This window comes from Eumetopias jubatus, unplaced genomic scaffold (assembly GCF_037043125.1).
Source record: "Eumetopias jubatus isolate StellerSeaLion01/CBP00866 unplaced genomic scaffold, mEumJub1_p1.0 scaffold_10, whole genome shotgun sequence".
NCBI lineage: Eukaryota > Metazoa > Chordata > Mammalia > Carnivora > Otariidae > Eumetopias > Eumetopias jubatus.
Window position 1 is genome coordinate 53,527,682 of NW_028274816.1, and position 18,939 is coordinate 53,546,620.

The 18,939-nt window shown below is 52.9% G+C and overlaps 1 protein-coding gene across 2 annotated transcripts; it reads right to left on the bottom strand.

The window, feature by feature from the left end:
- Positions 1-209: 209 nt before the first annotated feature.
- Positions 210-18,776, bottom strand: PHLDB3 (pleckstrin homology like domain family B member 3). Of its 2 annotated transcripts, none has more exons than XM_028088020.2 (15): positions 18,482-18,776; positions 17,693-17,875; positions 17,356-17,451; positions 15,751-15,879; positions 15,337-15,498; positions 14,430-14,540; positions 14,184-14,267; positions 13,694-13,804; positions 6,954-7,053; positions 6,714-6,804; positions 6,540-6,648; positions 6,335-6,391; positions 2,355-2,574; positions 1,651-1,736; positions 210-632 (listed from the first exon to the last, which is right to left on the bottom strand). In XM_028088020.2, the coding sequence occupies exons 1-15, from the start codon at positions 18,731-18,733 to the stop codon at positions 498-500; spliced, it is 1,926 nt and encodes a 641-aa protein (XP_027943821.1). In that variant the 5' UTR covers positions 18,734-18,776; the 3' UTR covers positions 210-497. The 2 variants fall into 2 exon arrangements, with proteins under 2 accessions (XP_027943821.1, XP_027943822.1); XM_028088021.2 differs by having other exon boundaries at positions 6,540-6,627; positions 18,482-18,775.
- Between the last annotated feature and the right edge of the window lie 163 nt (positions 18,777-18,939).

An 18,939-nucleotide genomic window follows, 5' to 3' on the forward strand; every position in this document is an offset into this window, starting at 1 on the left:
TAAAAAAACAAAATTGCCAAAGATTAAGGACGCATGCTTCCCCACCTCCCTCTCTGAGCCTTGACCTTAATGTTGAAGCCTCCATTCCTAAAGAGAGGAGAGCGGGCTGTGGGACGCTTGGCTCTCAGAGATACCTATAACTCGGATGTCCTGCCTAGGGGCTAAGGGGCCCTGGGACGCCTGTGCCAGAAATACACAGCAGCAACAACTGTCTTCCTCCGTGTTTAATTCAGTATTGCAGGAGCACCAATAAATAGTTCCTTCCCGCCCCTGCAATCTTCCTCCTGCCCGGGGCAGGGCCCCAAGGGCTGGCTTCCCGTCGCGGGAAGGCACCTGCAGCCCAAAACACCACGGCTCAGGCCCGCCGAGCCGCGGCACCTGCAGGATTCCCGGAAGTTCTAAAAGGGCGGACCCAGCCCTTCCCGCAGCGGGCGGGGCCTCGGGTGGCGCGGCGGGGGCGGAGCCTTGCCGGGACGCCCCCAAGAGGGCGGAGCCCCTCAGGGGGCGTGATTCTCATCAGCAGCTGTCACAATGACGTCCATCCAAATACGCATGGCCTCCGGGCTGGGCGCCACCATGTAGAATAGGCGTTCGTAGGTTTTCACGCAGAACGTCAGGCGAGGGTTGGGGCTCTGGGTTAAGCAGCAGAATGAAGGTGGTTAAGAGAACATACGAGTTCGAATCCCAGCCTTGCTACTTACGTGCTGTATGGCATTGGACAAGTTACTTAGACTCTCTGAATCAGTTTCCCCATCTGCCTTCCTAAATAATGCTACCTACCTCATTGGGTTATGAAGATTAAATGAATTAACATTTGGGGGCTTACGATTTGGGGAGCAGGAGAAATCTAGAAGGAAGACTCATGTCCCCTTTTTAGCCTACCTTCTATATTAGAAATATAAGCATTCACATCCCCCCAAATCTAGGTCCCCCTGGTTTGTAACTGGAGAAAGCAAATATTTATACTCCATTTATTAAGTAGCTACTTGCCAACCCCGAATTGAGTAAATCCCTTAGACCCATTCATTACTTTCTGTTAACCTTCTCAAGTCTGAGAAAATGGGTTACACTGTGCCCATTTTGCAGGTGAGAAAGTGAAGGCTGGCTAAAGGAAGTCACTTTACTGATGTCCCACAGCTGGGATTCCAACCTAAGCTCTAAAAGGCCATAGTCGGTTGCTCCCCAGAGCTTTCTAAATACCGTACCAGTTGCCAACATTTAGATTTCTGGCACTGCACTTGTACAAATTTCAAATTTCTGAGTTCCTTAGGGCAAAAGAATATGAAGTAACACCGTGTGGCCCATTCCCATTTGGCAACTATGGGCAGAGGCTGAGAAACGATCACCTCTTCTAGATGCTCCCAGGCTGCCTCCATCCTTACCCTGACGTCTTCATCCATTTATTCCCAGCTTGGCCTCAGAGCTTGCCAAATTTTTGCTCTCGATCTTTTGCTCCAAGAAAAGTTAACAGTGGCTGCGAGCCAGGGACTGAGCTCTTAATTTGTGGTCGCTGCAGTGAAATGACCCGGTGGGCTCCTTCTGGGCTGGATGGAGGACCCTGATGGTGCGGTCTACCCAGGGGCAAGCTAGGGTCTGACTGCAGGGGGCTCTGACCAGGAAGGCAGGGGGGGCACCAAGCGGGGGCTTCACCTTGAAGGCACAGCGTAAGTGGTCGTAATAGACTTCCTCGATGGCCTGGAAGTAGATGACGCCTTTGAGCTTGGTCTCTTCCTTGTCTAATGGAGGGAGATGAGGGGGAGACAGCTAGTGAGAGGTGTGCATCTCTGTATCTGGGCAGGGGTCGCTAGACCCAAGTCCTGAGACTGGTGTTGGGGTGAGGGAATGGTGGCAGGGTCTGGAGGTCCCTAAGATACCCTGGTTGGGAGGTGAGTGAATGTTGAGGTTGGAAGGGAGACTGGACAAGACTGGGGAATGGGGTCTGGGGAGCTGGAATCCTAGGTCCCTGAGTGCCTTGGTCCTGGAGAAGAAAAGAGACTCAGGAGAGGTTCTGAATCACTGACTGCCCGGGAGAAGAAGGGTGAGGGGCCTGGACTCCTGGGTGTTGAGGGTGCAGGGAGGGCGAGGACAATGCCGGTTCATATTCCTTCCAGGTATCTTAGGAAAAAACGGGGTTTGGGGAGCCAGAATTGTACGAAAGTGTTACCCATGTCACCGAGGAGGGCTGGGGATTTGGATTCTGGGTCGCTAACAGGGCTGGGGATCCAGACTCGTGGGCCTGAGCGAGAAGGGGGCAGGGGGCCGGGTCTCTTAGGTGTCTGGTGGGGAAGGCCTCCGGAGGGGCCACTTCCAGGGTCCTGGGGGCCCAAGGTCCCAGGTGGCCAGGCCGGGCTTACCGGCATAGTAGGCCAGACGGCGGGCCTGGCGGTCGAAGCAGAACCACCGCTTCTTCCAGGTCTTTATGCGGCCACCCATCTTCACCAAGGTTCCGCGGCAGCAGCCTCCCGACACCCTTAGGTGCGGGCAGCTTTCGGGACTGTGGCCCCAGCGTTCCAGGTGCTGCCGGAGATCCAAGACCCGAGGGCTTGGGGGGCGGGGTGGGGGCATGGGCGGGGCCTGGGGAGGGAAGAGAAGGGGGCAGCTGACATCAAAGCGTCAGGGAGGGGGTGGTCCAGCAGCCCGGGGGGTGGGGGGGTCCTGCTCTCCTGCTTCCCTGGGGGGCCAGCCACAGCCTTTAACCAGCCATATAAACCATGCCAATCGTAAGAATGATTCTGGCAGTTCCACTCAGTGACTAGGACACCGTGCCCCCGTCTTACTAGCAGCAACAATTTGACTCCCCATGATTGCCCCTGGGACAGGGCTACTGGGAGCCCCATTTTACAGATGAGCAAACTGAGGTACAAGAAGGTAAAATGAGGGGCGCCTGGGTGGCTCAGTTGGTTAAGCTTCTGCCTTCGGCTCAGGTCATGATCCCAGGGTCCTGGGATCGAGCCCCGCATTGAGCTCCCTGCTCGGCGGGGAGCCTGCTTCTCCCTCTCCCTCTGCCTGCCTGTCTGCCTACTTGTGATCTCTCTCTCTCTCTCTCTCTCTGTCAAATAAATAAGTAAAATCTAAAAAAAAAAAAAAAAAAAAAGGGAAGAAGGTAAAATGATCCACCCAAGGTCACCCAGAGCTTCTAGGGGGTAGAGCTGAAACCCAAACCCAGGTCTTCCTGCCCCCAGAGCTCACCCTGAAGCACAAGAGGTATGGCAGAGAAGTGAGGGAGCCCAGTGGGACCCTCATATACTGTGAAACAGGGACCAAGTAAGTGATCCCTACATGAGAGTGGTTTCCATTATTGTTGTTGTTATTCTTGTTGTGATGAAATCAGTGATTATTTCCTGTGCGAAGCACTTTATAGGTGTAATCCCTCTGCCCTCTCAAACTCTCTTGGGAGGTAAGTTAAAAAAAAAAAGTGTGTGTGTGGGGGAGGTATGTACATCATTACTCCCATTTTACAGATGTGGAAAGCAAGACTCAGAGAGGTTAAGTCACTAGGCCCAAGTTACATAGCGAGAGCTGACCGAGCCAGGACTCGCCAGCAGAGTGTCATCTCAGACCAGAAAGGGGAGAACCAAGGCAATGAAAGTGTCCAGTGTGTATGAGGCCCAGCCTGACTGCACCTGTTCTGATCCCTGCAAAGAACGGTAATGATCCCCATGGTCACACTGAGGCTCAGCGCAGTGTGCCTCAGACTTGAGTGGATAGGCAGACCCACGAGGGATTTTGTTAAAATGCAGCCTCGGGTTCAGTCAGGGGTTGGGGGAGGTTCTGCAGGTCCAACAAGCTCCCGGGCCACCAAAGCTGCTGGTCCACGGACCACACGGTATCAAGGGCTGAGAAAACAGAGGCGAGGCCAGGGCAAGGAAGGACGAGAAACAGACGAGACTCACTGGATGGAGATGGGAAGAGCCAGGCGGAGGGGAGATGCATAGGAGGGGAAGGAGCAGTTAGCAGTTAAAAGGGCACCCACTGGGGCCTGGAATCTTCTATGGGTCCTGTGGCCAAATTAAAAGTTACACTAAGGATCACCAATGTGTATGAAAGGTCCCACTCCCTGTCGGGCACTGTGCCAAGTGATCACAGTGATCACAGAGGACACTTTCCTCTCCAGAAACAAAAAACAAACAAACAAAAAAAACCCCTATCTCTTGTCCCCATTTGCCAGATGAGGCAACTGAGGCTTCTAGAGAGGAAGTGGCTCACCAAGGTCACCCAGGTAGGACATGGCAGAACGGAGGCTTCAATCCAGGAGAGCCAGTGGGCTCGACTCCACCGTCTCGACTCCACCGTCGCCCACCATGTCACCCCCACGGAACCCCTGCCCCTCTCGGAGCCTCAGTTTCCCCATCACTGAAATTCGGGGGCTATCACAGTACCCTCCTCACAGGACTGTTTTCAAGGACGAGCTCGAGGTCAGGTTCTCCAATCCCGCGACTGCGCTTCTAGGTGCGAATCCCAGAGAAACACTTGCGCGTGGGCACAAGAAAGCAGCTTGGGGTGAAACGGGGGCGGGGGCGGGGGCGGGGGCGGACAGAGCAGGAGACTGTTTAATAAATGATGCTCCAAAGCAGGAGTGCTTCATTTTTAATGAGGTAGAGCTTATGCCTGGCAGCCCGGAAGGCTCCACTGCCCTGCCTGCTTTATTTTACTCCCTGCTGCTTATCAGCACCTGACAGGCTACTTAAAATTTCACTTACTGAAGCTGCTTTTTCTGTCCATCTGCCTCTAAATGCCGGCTTCCCCCAGGGCAGGGATTGTTATTTGGGTTGTGACCCTGGGCCTGCCACACAGTAGGCACTCAATAAAGGAAATATTAAAATAATAATAATAATAAGGAAAGGACAGATGGTTGAGAAAACAAAAAGCAGACTGAGAACAATGTGCTGGCTTATGGGAAAAATGAATTCACAAAAAAGGATTTGATCAGTGTATGTGGAAAAGTATTCAAAAAGACTCGAAGGGGGTTGCCTGGGTGGCTCAGTCGGTTAAGCGTCTGCCTTCGGCTCAGGTCATGATCCCAGCGTCCTGGGATCGAGCCCCACATCGGGCTCCCTGCTCAGCGGGTAGCCTGCTTCTCCCTCTGCCACTCCCCCCTTTCGTACTCTCTCTCTCTCTCTCTAATAAAATAAATAAAATCTTTTAAAAAAAAGATCTGAAGCCTTTTCAACAAGAGGAAACACTTGTGCCTCCTGAGGTACAACAGGGAGACCCTCACTTCCCCAAATTCAATAGCATTTGTTATAACAAAAATGTATTCATGCTATTAGCAGGGGTAAAAATAAAATTTTAATAAGGAGCTGTCAGCTAAATCCAGAATGTGCAAAACTCTGCAGGATAAATGACTCAATATTTTTCCCCACAAATAAATGGCATTTTTTTTTTTTTAAGTAGGGAGGGAGGATGCTTCATCTCAGAGATTTAGAAGACATTTTAAATGCATTATGTGTACTTTCTTGGATCCAGATTCAAATAGCCAACCATAAAAAGACATTTCAGAGACAATTAGGGAGATGTGAATGTGGATCACATATTAGGATGTAACAGAATTATTAATCATCTCCTAAAGTATGGCAATGGCATTTTTGTTTTGTTAAACAGAAAATTTATCTATCGGAGATACACAGTGAGGTATGGAGGAAATGATACAATATCTGGATTTTGCTTTAAAATATTCCAGTGCAGCATGGGAAGTAGGTGAGGGATCAGTACAACAAAGTTGGCAACTAAGACAAGATTTGAGACTGATAATCACTGGAGAGCCCAGCTGGCTCAGTTGGTAGAGGGTACGTGCGACTCTGTGACTCTTGTTCTTGGGTTCGTGAGTTTGAGCCCCACGGTGGGTATAGAGATTACTAAAAATAAATAAAAATCTTAAAAAAAAAAAAAAGAAAGACTGGTAATCATTGAAGCTGCGTGGTGGGTACACGGGGGCTTACCAATCTATTCTACCTCTGCATGTGCTTGAATATTTGTATAATGAAGATTTTTAAAAGAATCAAATTTTTAAATGTTTTAAGTGATTCTGAATCAAATTTGAATTGAAACCAGCATATCATTGCCCTCATTTTACAGTAACTGCTGACTTTATCACCCATTTATAGAAGAGGAAACTGAGGCACAGAGAAGTAGAGCATATTACCCGAGGACATGCCATGGATATAGATAACCATAATGGGAACAGAAACCAGGCCTTTTTAGTCACCCCCCCACGCCCCCGGCCAAGCCCCAGACACTTTTCTTTTGGAGGAGAGGAGAGGCTGAGAGAAGAAAGAGCAGAGACTGGGGCAGAAACAGAACAGGGAGGTGGGGCTGAGGGCAGGGGTGGACTGACCATGATGGCAGGTACCGCAGGGCCTGAGGAACCTTCTTTGCTTCTTCTCATCCCTTCCTGTGGGGTGAGGATGAAGGAGTCAATGAGGATGCTAAGCAATAAGAAGTGGGGAGAAGGGGAAAACGTACTGGGTTCCCGGGTCTGAGGGAGGAGGGGGGCTGGAGGAGGGGCTCCCGACCGTAAGGAGGAGGGCCTGGGGTCTCACCCTGGCCTTGAGCAGTCGCTCCCTCTCTGCCACAGCCTGCTGCAGGAGCCGCTCCATGCGGGCAAGGTCTGGATGGAGGGCCCCACAGCTGGGAGGAGGGAACAGAGACCTGGGCGGGTTACAGTGGCCCGGCCTCTTCCTACGTCCCCACCTTCTCCCTCCCCGACATCTCACCTATTCCCAGGGCCACTGTTCAGCAGCTGATAGAGCGGGTGTCTTCCAGAGTCTCCTGAGGCTGGTGGGAGGGCCGAGGCCTCGAGGGGTCCTGGGGAAGAAGGGCTGGGGCTAGGGGGCAGGATTCTCCCTTGTCCAAGCCCCTCCGCCTCTACCCACAGGCACCCGGATTCCTCCATCCCTGCTACGGGAAGGGCGGTGACGGGGAAGGAGGTCCGCAGGACTGGGAGGGACCCTCACCAGTGTAGTGGAGGGACAGAGGTCGGGGGGAGCCCCTCTGGCTTGCTCTCTCTCCCCTCTTCCGGGGAAGGCTTCCAGTCCTCTGGAGGCCGATGGAGCCCTGAAAACACACAAGGCCCATGCATATGGGAGAAGGGGCTCAATCTCGACTGCCAGTCGGAGGGCTGCCAAGGAAAACCCAGCGGTTCCTTGGCTCAGATCAGAAAGCTACTGTAAACACGATGCTGGGTGGAAGCAGCTAGGCACACAGGCCCGCGCAGGGCAGTGTGCAGAATGGGCAGCCCCAGAGACAGGAAGGAGATGAGTGGTTGCCAGGGCTCGGGGGGAGGAGGGGGGCTGAGCGGGGACAGCTGGAGGATGCAGGGCTCTTCTGGGCGTGATGAATATGCTCTAAAATGGAGTGTGAGGACAGCTGCACCACTCCGTGAATATACAAAAACCCACTGAATTGTACACTTCAAACGAGTGAAGTGTAGTGTAGGTCAATTATATCTCGATAAAACTTAAAAAAAAAAAAAAAGCCTACCACGTTGGCTCTCCCCACAATGCTGGGGGAGGGGGAGGTTTCCACTGGAATAACTTTCACAGCGGCCACTTTGGCTTTCTGTATTTTTAAAATGGCAAATGCCGAAACGTTTGAGCCCCAACTCCACTTCTAGGACTATATCCTATGGACGACACTCATCCATGTACAAAATGACTTGAGTTTGAGGTGATGCCCTGCAAAGGCCAGAGAACGACCTAAGCGCCCATCAGAGGGAGGCGGAGTATATAAACCGGTCATCGTCCACAGCCCAGAAGGCTCTCCGGCGTGTAAGAGAAGGATGCTCTCTCTATCCAGACAGAGAATAATCTCCAAGATAAAATCAAGTGCACAGCAGCATGAAGAATATTCTAGCTCTGCATAAAAAGATGACAAAAGTGTATTCACGACAGACTGTATAAGCACTGGATAGCTCCGAGAAGACTCGAGAAACCGGTAACCCGGGGCTGCCCCCAGAAGGTGAACACAGTGGATGGAGACAATGAGGGAAGTGTCATCTCTCTGAATATCCTGCCATACCCTCCAACTTGGAATGAGGGGAATGTTGGCTTTTTAAAAAAATAAACCTGACAACCAAATACATCCTGTTCTCCTGGGCCAGAAAAAAAAAAAACAGGGGCTTTGTTTTGGTTTTTTTTCCTAGAAAAAACAATAGGGGCCCAGGGGCGCCTGGGTGGCTCAGTCGGTTGAGCGACCGCCTTCGGCTCAGGTCGTGATCCTGGAGTCCCGTGATCAACCCGCATCGGGCTCCCTGCTCAGCGGGGGTCTGCTTCTCCCTCTGACCCTCCCCCCTCTCGTGCTCTCTCTGTCTCTCTCAAATAAATAAATAAAAAGTCTTAAAAAAAAAACAATAGGGGCACAGCTGACAAAATATGAATAAGATCTGGTTATTTCAATAATATTATCTCAACGTTAGTTTGAGAACTGAATTTGATCACTGCAGTGTGGTTATGTAAGAGAGCGGCCTTGACCTTGGGTAATAAATGGAGACGTATTTAGGGGTAAGGGGAAATCACGCTTTGAGAGAATAATAAAATGTGTGTGCATGTGTGTGTGTGCGTGCGTGTGTGTGTGTGTGTTTATGTACAGAGAGAGAGTAATAAAGCAAATGTCCAGTGTGGTAAAATGTTAATTACAGAATCTGAAATCCACATACACAAGTATTCTTTCTACTATTTCTGCAATTTTTCTGTAAGTCTTACATTATTTTAAAATAAAAAGTTACCAAAGATGAAAATTTGAGAGTAAGTTATAATTTATAATAATACTCTTATTTGAGAGTAATAAAGAAAGAAATAAAACTGACTTTTAAAAAGAAAAAAAACCCAACTCTGCATGGATAACAAAGAATAGAAATGGGGCATGTAGACAGCTCAGTGGGAAGAACGTGCGACTCTTGATCTTACGGTTGTGAGTTCAAGTCCCATGTTGGGTGTAGAGATTACTTAAAAGATAATAAAAAAAGAATAAATAATAAAAATAATACCTTGCATAATTTGAGCACCAATAAGGATACTCACTGCTATAGATCACAACTCATCAAATATATTTAATCTGTGAGTTGACAACAGTAAAGGAAAAATCGAATTGGTTACCTTGGAAAGGATGCAACCGAAGCAACTCTTTTATTTTGAAGACAGGTGAATAAAGTGAAACCAGCAAGCATGTGTCCTGCATTTTGTACAAAAAACATACCCCTGGTTACCCAGGAAGGCAAGTCTCTCTCTATGGGAATGTTTTAATGAATAGATGAGGAGGAATAACAGATTTTATTTATTTATTTGAGAGAGAGAGAGAGCACAAGTGGGGCAGAGAAGTAGAGGGGCAGAGGGAGAAGCAGGCCTCCCGCTGAGCAGGAAGCCCGATGCAGGGCTCGATCCCAGGACCCTGGGATCATGATCTGAGCAGAAAGGCAGACGCTTAACTGACTGAGCCACCCAGGCGCCCCAAGGAGGAATAACAGATTGGAATTTTACCACTCGAGACCTCTCCTTAGACCAACAGATGAAGGAACCCATGCCAGAGAAAGAGAAACAGGCACACCACCCCCATCGAGGTTTGCAAAATGCTGACCCTGCCTCTGCTCAGGCCCCCGCAGCAAACTTCCTGGGAAATACGAAGAGGCAGAGAGGTGACAATGACCCCCATGACGCAATTAGCAAACCCTGCCTGGGAAACTCTACAGGACAGCCATCTGGTTTCTTCACCAAGTAAGTTGCAAGGGGGACAAAAAAAGAAAACAGAGGGGAAGTCTATAAAGACTTAAAATATACTGCCACCAAAAAAAAAAAAAAAAGAGTAAACTATCGTGTTTAGGGACAGACGCTGAATGGATTGAACTTTGAAGAAATGTAAGGAAGAGATTGCTAGGAACGTCAGGCCAGTGGTCCTCCCCTGGGAGGCGGGTGGGGTCATTGTTCAGGGGCATGTGGTGTGTTTCTGGAGTGGCTGTCAGTACTGCCTCCTGACATAGCTGGCAGCTCCAGAATGTTCCCATGTAATAATTAAGCTGGGCGTGTGTTCCACGTGACTTTCTATAAGCGTGTTATCTTTAATAAAAAAAAAAAGTTGGACAAAATAGTAACAGCCAGGATTTGTCAAGTGTTCATGCCATGCCTCACGGCATACCTGGCACCCTGCAGAGCCGCCGAAGCTTCTAGAAGCCTGGGGAGTCGGCAAAGTTTCACTTCCCTCTGCAGGGAGGACACCGAGTCCCGAGCCCCTGGGCCTCTTCACTCTTTCCTTGCTTCAACCGCTATCCCCAGCACGTCCTAGCTCGGGACCTGAGATGCCTGGGAGAGGAAACGTCTGCATGGCGCTCATGTTGTAGGAACTGAATAAGCCATCGTACAAATAACTGTATCATCAGAAACAGCTGTGAGCAAAGAGAATCAGGTGTCCTAGGAGAGGATCAGATTCCAACTGGAAGACTAGGGACAGCCTTCTGGACACTGACCCTAAGGCCCAAAGAATGAGAGTGGGCCAGGGAAGATTGAGGGGAACAGTGTTCCAGGTAGAAGGATCAGCAAATGCAAAGGCCCTGAGGCAGGAGCAAACAGGGAACGTTGGCAGGTCAGGGCTCCTGCAGCTAAAGCAGAGCGTATGTGGGGGACAGCGGTGAGAGGTGGGCAGGGGCCTGATCATGCAGGGACCCGCTCGCTGAGGTGAGGAGGCTCGGGGGATCACTGACAGCATTAGGTGGGGGAGGATTGAAGTAGGAGGGGTCAGGATCATTCTGGCTGTTGTGTGGGGAAGAGACTTCTGGGAGACAAAAAGTAAGATGGAGACATTCAGGAAAGAGGCTGGTCTAGGGTCACAAAATCAGAGATGAGGGTGGAAGTGGGTAGCAGAAGGGCACTAATAATTATAATAACCCTGATAATTGTAATGATAACCAGAGTAAGGGCAGAACATTCACTAAACACCTCCTATGTGCCAGGCACCATGCTAAGCACCGTAGCCATCAACCAGTGGGCGCTGTTATTATTCCCATTTGGCAGCTAAGTAAACTGAGGCAAAGAGACGCATCTCAGTTCAGCCAGCTAGGAAGCAGCAGAACAGGTATTTGAACCCAAGCAGGGTCTGTACACTCGCTCGGGCAACACCTGATCCTGGAAAGAAGGGGTGGAGTTTGAGCCTTGACGGGACTTGGAGGGAGAGAGGGAGGGAGAGGGAGAGAGGGAGAGAGGGAGGGAGAGGGAGAGGGAGAGGGAGAGGGAGAGGGAGAGGGAGAGAGAGAGAGAGAGAGAGAGAGAGAGAGAGAGAGAGAGAGAGAGAGAAGGAGGAGCGAGGGGGAGTCATTTGTTAATTCACACACTCGGCATCCACTGGTGTGTGTTCACCTGGCCACGTAAATAAATCCCCCCTGCGTTCTTCCTGTGCCCTCCGAGCTGGGGCCAGCGGCACTGGCCACCTGGACTCTGAAGGATTCCTGTGACCCCCTGGCCTCCTGGAAGGCACTGGTCGTGGAAAACAGGCAGACTTGGCCCAGACCTAGCTCTGCCACTTCCTGGGACTGTGACTCGGGAGTGACTAGTCCCACCACCCTGCGTGGCTGATGCAAAGATTAAATGAGTGGCCTGGTGCAAAGCACCCAGGAGAGTGTCCGGATCGGCCCCCGAGGTGGCACCCAGGTGCCAGGTGGGTACGGGATCCCCAGCTGTGGGCACAGGGTCCGCGGGAGCCAATAAGTCAGGTAACAACTCCACAGGAATGGATGCGGCTTCCCGGCAAGTATTCATAGGTCGGCAATTTACTTCTAAGGGTCATATTCATCATAAGTCATGTTGCCTGGCAATGCAGCTGACCCTTCACCTTTATCAGGCTCCTAGGGCAACCAGCTGGAAAGTGAATTTCCCAGACGGGAAGTCTGCAAACCCTTTACACACAACAGTGGGATCTACCTTGGGGGTTCCTCGGAGCAAAGAATGGAATATTTTCATTTTATAGATAGACTTCATGATACAGATAGGAGGTTGAACCACGTCACACTGCCAACATATGGCTGCTTCTCACGTCCAAATAATAGCAACTCCATGCTTCAAAATGATAAAATGGGAGATGCCTGGGTGGCTCAGGTCATGATCCCGGGGTCCTGGGATCGAGTCCCTCGTGGGGCTCCCTGCTCAGCGGGGAGCCTGCTTCTCCCTCTGCCTGCCGCTCCCCCTGCTTGTGCTTGCTCTCTACTCTCTCTGACAAATAAATAAATAAAATCTTAAAAAAAAAATGATAAAATGGCTTAGAGCCGACCCTGGCCTACCTTAAGCTCTCCAAAATCATGATCGTTATTAATATTGGTTAACATTAATTAATAAATAAGAAATAATATATAGTACATATTCTAGTAATATTTTACATGGTATATGACATCAGACAATACGTTAGTAATGATTAATATTAACTAATATTATTATTAGGTATACGAAAAAGGACACATGCACACACGGGTGTTCATAACAGCATTGCTGAAACTACAAAAGCCTTGGATCCCCATTTTGGCAGAGGGAGGGCTGGGTCAGTGCCCAGTGGAGACTCCTGTGCAACCCCCACCACACCGGGAGCCTGGAGCGGTTAGAGTACTGAAACCAGTGCCTAGTTCAAATCCCAGCCCCACTGTATTCTAGCTATTTAAATACCTTCACCTCTCTGCCTCTGTTTCTTTACCTATAAAATGGACGCAAGAATCTAGCTGGTAGTATCGTTGCAAAGACCAACTGAGCGAATCTGTGTGAGTCACTTAAAACAGTGCCTGGCACACTCTAAGGACTCAACAAATATCAGGTGTCATATTCTTCCTGTTTATAGTGTTACCATGAGAGTCATTAAAAATGACCAGGCAGCTCTAAATGGATCAATACAAAACAGTCTCCACGATAGAGCGTTAATTAGAAAATCAAAGCCAATGAATAGCTTATCTACACATTTCTGAAAAAAAGTTTGCATCAGAGCTACCAATTTTGGGGTGCCTGGGTGCCTCAGTCAGTTAAGCATCTGCCTTCGGCTCAGGCCATGACTCAGGGTCCTGGGATCGAGTCCCACATCGGGTTCCCTGCTCAGTGGGGAGGCTGCTTCTCCCTCTCCTCCCCACTCCTGTTCTCTCTCCCTATCTCCGTGTCTCTCTCTCTCAAATAAATAAATAAGATCTTAAAAAAAAAACAAAAAAACAAAACAGCTACCAATTTCTAAGTGTTTACCAAGCATCCACACAAACTGAAACAAAACTTCACCTAATATTCACCCCCTGCCTCCTGAACAGGCTCTGACACTCTCTACTTCTGTTTCAGTTTAAAGAGTTAGTAACAATGAATGTTGTAACCCGTTAATAAGTGGGGACCCCCCCCGCCCCAGTCTCAAGGAGATCTGGAAGGAGGGGTCCCAAAGAAACAAGTAGCCATGCTGGGGATGGGGGTTGTGGGCCCGTGGGGTGGAGAGAGGGGGCCTTCGTATCCTAAACACGCCCTGTTTGGCTGCTTTTCAAATTTACTGCTGGGTGCACCCAGTCCCATTCTGCCAGGGGAGTGGTGGGGTATTAGGCAGAAGAAAGAAAATCAGTAAGTAAAGCTTGAGCCTAATAAAAATCAAAACAGCCCTCGTTCATCCTTCCCTCTCCCCCAGGCCCCCAGGGCGGAGAAAGCCACAGGGCAAGTTCTGGAGATGTGAGTGACATCGAGACAGTGGTGCGGGGGAGCCAAGGTACCTGCAGGGAGCTGTGGACCGAGAAGAGGCAGGAGGAAGTGGTAGAGGCAGTGTGGGTGGCGGGGTCCTGGAGCACCAGCAGCTGGCGGTCTGTCTTCTGGGTGAACAGGAGCTTCAGGAGAGGGGTTGAAGGTTAACAGGAGCTGGAAGGATCACAGAGGGCCCACCTGTTCCCGGGAGCTCTGGTCCTCGTCTCCAGTGTCGGCCCATTTCTCAGATGGAAAAACAAAGGCTCCAGGTCACAAGGGAGCTGGACTGTGGTCTTAGGGGAGCAAGGACTGTGGGCGAGACCACAGGTTCACTGAGGGGGAGGGGCTGGGGGCCCAAACTCCTGGGTCCCAAAGGTAAAAGGGTTTAGGGGCTGAGAACTGTGGATCCCAAGGGAAAAGGGGGTCTGTGGGCCTGGACTCCAGAGGGAGGAGGAAGAGGCTGGGGGATGGACTTCTGGGTCGGAGGGCGGAGGGGCTGACAGGTGCATGAAGTCCCCATACCTTAGTGAGGGCCTGGTTGGACTCAGAGAAGTCTCCACCTGGGGTTCCCTGGAGGCAATTAAGCTTGAGCAGGCGGCTCCGCTCCTAAGGCAGAGCAAGTTATCACCGGCTAGCACATCACAGACTCAGAATGGGCTGTCCCGGCAGCCTTCCCTGGTGCCGGCAGGCATCTTGGCGTGCAGAGTGGCGATGGACTGCCCCAGAGGGATGTGAGGACAGTCGGACAGGTCTCCCAGGAGAACTCACCTGCGTCAGGGCCTGAAGAGCCTCGTCCTTCTTCCGGCTCAGCCCCCTGCTCTCAGCTGCCATCTGCCCTCCGAGCGACTTCAGCTGCTCCTCTAAGACCTGGATCCGGCGCTGCGGGGCACGGCCCAGAGCCCTGGTTACTCAGCTGTCCCAGGGCTCCCAGCTGGCTCCCACAGAGCCAAGTCCTCCTCGAGAGCCTGGGGTTTGCTGCACCCCGTAACAGAGATCCCCAGGACCTGGGTGCCCATGAGTGGGTGGGGAGTTAAGCTCCCTGGTGCCCTCTTCCCTTTTGGGGATCGGGAAGACATCTGGGGTGGCTTGCGGGGGGTGGTGGAGGAGCTGATGGACAGACCCAGAGAGAGTTGCGGAGAACAGAAAGGGAAAGGGACAGAGAGACCAACTAGAACAGATAAAAAAAAAAAGGACCAAGACAGTCCCCAAGAGGAAGATGTGAGCAAGGAGACAAAGTGCAGACAGAAGGGAAAAGAGAGAGTGACAGGGAGAAGATCCAGAAATGGAGGTGGAGAAAGGAGCCCGGTATCCGAACCGAGTAGGTTCAGATCCCAGCTCCGCCCTGGACAAACTGAGCAACCTTGGAAAAGGTCACTTGAGCACCTCGACCTTCAGTTTCTTCATTATAAAGTGGGGGGGCGGGGGGGGAAGTCAGATTGGCCTGCCCAGATTCTTGTAAAGATTTGATGAGTAAGGACTCATGAAACATTTAGGACCATGACTGGCACATAGTAAATGCTCAATAAACATCAATCATTGTTGTTACTCTTCTGAAGAGGGTGAGGCAGGTGGGAAAGGATGAGAGAAAGGGCCAGAGGGAGTAATGGAGGAGTCAGAGGGCAGCGGCAAGGGAGGGAGGGAGGGAGAGAGGGAGGGCGAGCCCCGCCCGACTCACCCTGTGCTGCGCCACACTGGCCTGGAGTTCCTGGACCTTGGGGTCCAGCGCCCGGGCCCCAGGGCTGTCCTGGTCCTCCTCCTCCTGCCGGCTCTCCTGCTCCAGCTGCTGGAACTCGAGGTCCTCGTAGGCACGCTGGGCCACATCCAGCTGTTCCCTCATCTGGGGGTGGGAATGCAAACACTGGAGGCCTGGATCCTGGTGCGGGGCGTGGGGTAAGTGGGCTGGGGCCAGGAGTCCTGGGCAAGGAGGGAAGAGGGGCTTGAAGACCTAGACTCCCAAGTCCTGGGAGTTATAAGGCTGGGGCCTGAACTCCTAGGTGAGGGAACAGGGGCCTGAGGGCCTGGACGTCTGGGGCCTGAGGAAAGAGCAGCCTGGATACCAGGTCCCGGAGAGGATCTGGAGGACCCTCACCTCCTGTACTCCCTGCAGGAGCCGCTCGCGCTGGTCCTCCGGCTGGGAGTCGAGCTGTCTCTGGGCCTCCTGGAGTCTTTGGCGAAGACCCTCCACTCGATCCCGCTCCTGGCTCAGCCGCCTCTGTTCCTGAAAGAGCAGCCAGGCCCTCAGCCTTCTCAGTCCAGTCCAGTCTGGACACAGGAAGAGACACAGAGTCCAGCACGGGCCAGGCTAGCTGGATCTCAGAACCCTGCCTGGGTGCCGGCTCCAAGACTGCAGGGACCCTGTCTGTCTGGTTCACTTTCTTTCTTTCTTTCTTTTTTCTTTTTTTTAAGATTTATTTATTAGAGAGAGAGCGAGAGCGTGAGCATGAGCAGGGGAAGCAGCAAAGGGAGAGGAGGAAGGAGGCTCCCTGCTGAGCAGGGAGCCCGATGTGGGGCTCGATCCCAGGGCCCTGGGATCATGACCTGAGCCCAAGGCAGACATTTAACTGACTGAGCCACCCAGGCGCCCCTGCTAGTTCACTCTTGTACAGGCTGGGACGATCAGGGCAGTGAAACACAGAGACTACAGGAACCGAGACTGGAGAGCATCTTCCTGGACGGGAGGATTTTAAGATAAGCCTCAAAAATCAGGGAACATTTAGACCCGCAAGCTAGAGGGAGCTGGAAGGGCACTTTGGGCTGAGGGAACAGTGCAGCCCAAACGCACAGTTGAAAAGCACAGGAAGTTTCGGGGGTAAACTCTGGTCAGAGGGTAGAGATGAGGAGCACAGAGGGAGGTGACAGAGAAAGGCAGGCTTGGCGCAGCTCCTGTCTGGTTGGGCCAGCCTGGCTGAGAAGCCCTTATCCTGGGGCACTGGAAGGACGAGAGGCAGAGGTTCAGGGAGCAGAAAAGACGGGACATGTTGACTGACCACAGGTTTGGGGGTGAGAGAGAGGGAGGTGTGTAGAGCTCGGCCCCTGCTTTTATTTTTATTATTATTATTTTTAAAGATTTTATTTATTTGACAGAGAGAGAGACAGCAAGAGAGGGAACAGAAGGAGTGGAGTGGGAGAGGGAGAAGCGGACTCCCCGCTGAGCAGGGAGCCGGATGTGGGGCTCGACCCCAGGACCATCAGGACCCAAGCTGAAGGCAGACACTTAACGACTGAGCCGCCCAGGCGCCCCAAGGCCCCGTTTTTAAACACACCATCCCTGTTTCCTTATCAGACCTGAAGAGTGAACAGGTTGTTAAAGAGTTTACAGACAATATCATGTCTGGCACTGGCTTTTAAGACGGGGGCAGAGGGAAGCAAACTGGGGGATATGAAACAAGAACGGAAGACTGATTACTGCTGAAGCTGGTGAGCACACCACGGAGCCACCCGACTGACTATTCTGTTTGTCCGTTTTTCACAAGATGACAGTTAAAGAGCCAAGAGAGAGGACCAAGGGAAGAGGTCCCAGAACCATGGTGGGGGAGGGAGAAGGAAAACAAGAAGCATCTGCCCACCCCTCACTCCCGCAGCCCAAGGATCCCCATTTGGGGACAACCCTGGGGCTCAGGTCCCAGGAGCACCACCAGGAATTCGGTCCGATGACAAGGAAACTGACGGTGAAGATCGCCCAGGAGAAACTGACCTGTCCCAGCAGCTCCCGGAGCTGCTCCTCCTCGCGCCGGGCAGCCACCCGCTCCCCAGCCAGCTCGCCCCGCAGAAGGGCCACTTCCACCTCCATCTGTGGGGAGAAGGTACGGCTGGGGCCCGGAGGTCCGGGTCCGAGGAAGGAGGAGGCTGGGCACTCGGACGCCTGGGTCCAAGTGGGGTGCCTGGGAGTCTGGGGTCCTGGATTCGGAGGGAGGGAGGATAGGGCTGGAGGCCTAAGGGTGGGATCCCGCTGGAGGCAAGGCCCGGGAGCCTGGCTTGGAGGGCTCCCCTTGAGCTGGGGTCCAGACTGCCCACGAGGGCCGCAGCCTCACCTCGATCCTCAGCTCCTTCCTCTGGCGCTGTAGCTCCTTCACCCGCTGCTCCATCAGGGCCACGCGGGTCAGTGCCTCCAGCTGCTGTTCTCGAAGCCGCCGCGCCGCCCCTCGCACCCCCTCCCCAGGCTGGGTGGATGCGGGGGGCGTGGCCGGGGTCTGTGCTGGGGGCGGAGCCTCCCCCTGAGGTCGGAGAGGGGCGTGTTCAAGAGGAGAGACCTCGCCACCGCCGTCTTCAGGCAGGTTCGTTCCCCACCCCATTCTCGGGTCTGGGGGTCTGATCAGCCCCAGTCAGTCGCCATGCCCGTTTATTCAAGTGGGGGAGGGTGCAGGTGCGGGAGCCCCCCCGGGCCGGGCAGGAGGCGCACGTAGCCGACTCAAGGAAGGTCCCTGTTTCGCTACCCAGGTTCTGGGTAGACCCGGATCTCTCTCCCTCTCCCCGGGTCGCTCTGAGTCTTTCCCCCGTTTCTCTGGGTTTTGTCTCTCCGACTCAGGATCTGTCTCTATCTCTGAATCGCTAGGTCTCTCTCGCTTTCAGAGTATTTCCCTTCTGCGCATCTCTGTCCTTTGTTTCTGGGTTTCTGTCCGTGTCTCTATCCCCATCTCTCCGAGGCTCTGTCTCTGGTCTTTTTGTGTCTCTGTCTCTTTGGTTCCCTTGTCTCTCGGTCTCCCTGTGTCCAGGTCTCTATCTGGTCTCTCTATACCCGTCCCTCTGTGGCTCTGTCACCCGCTAGCGTCTGTCCGTCTGGGCCCCCCGTGGCCCCCTCCTTCGCCCTCCAGGTCCCTCACCGCGTCGCGGCTGCTCTCCGTGCTGCTGCCTTCTTCCACTTCTTCCTCTTCCTCAGCCTGCTGCTCAGCTCCTCGGCCGCTCGGAAGCTCCTTCACTCCCTGGGGCTCCTCCGGGGCCTCGGGAGCCTCCGGCTCGTGGGGGTCCTCGGGGTGCACCTGGGGCTGCGCAGCCCCTTGGGGCAGGACCTCCGCGTCGCCCTCCGGGACCGGAGGCGGCTGGCACCCCTCGTCCCGGCCGCTCGGCGTCCCCATGGCCGCTTGGTGCTCCAGCGGAGTGGGCGGGCCCGAGTTCCGGGGGCGTGGCCTGGCAGCGTGAGGATGCGACCCAGGAGGCTCCAGAGGACTCCGGCGCTCGGAACGCGCTCCAGGGGCGGGGCCTAAGAGATCAAAGCCTGGAACTGAGCGCTCCGGGGGCGTGGCCTGGAGTTTCTAGGGGCGGAGTTCGATGGCTCCCAGGG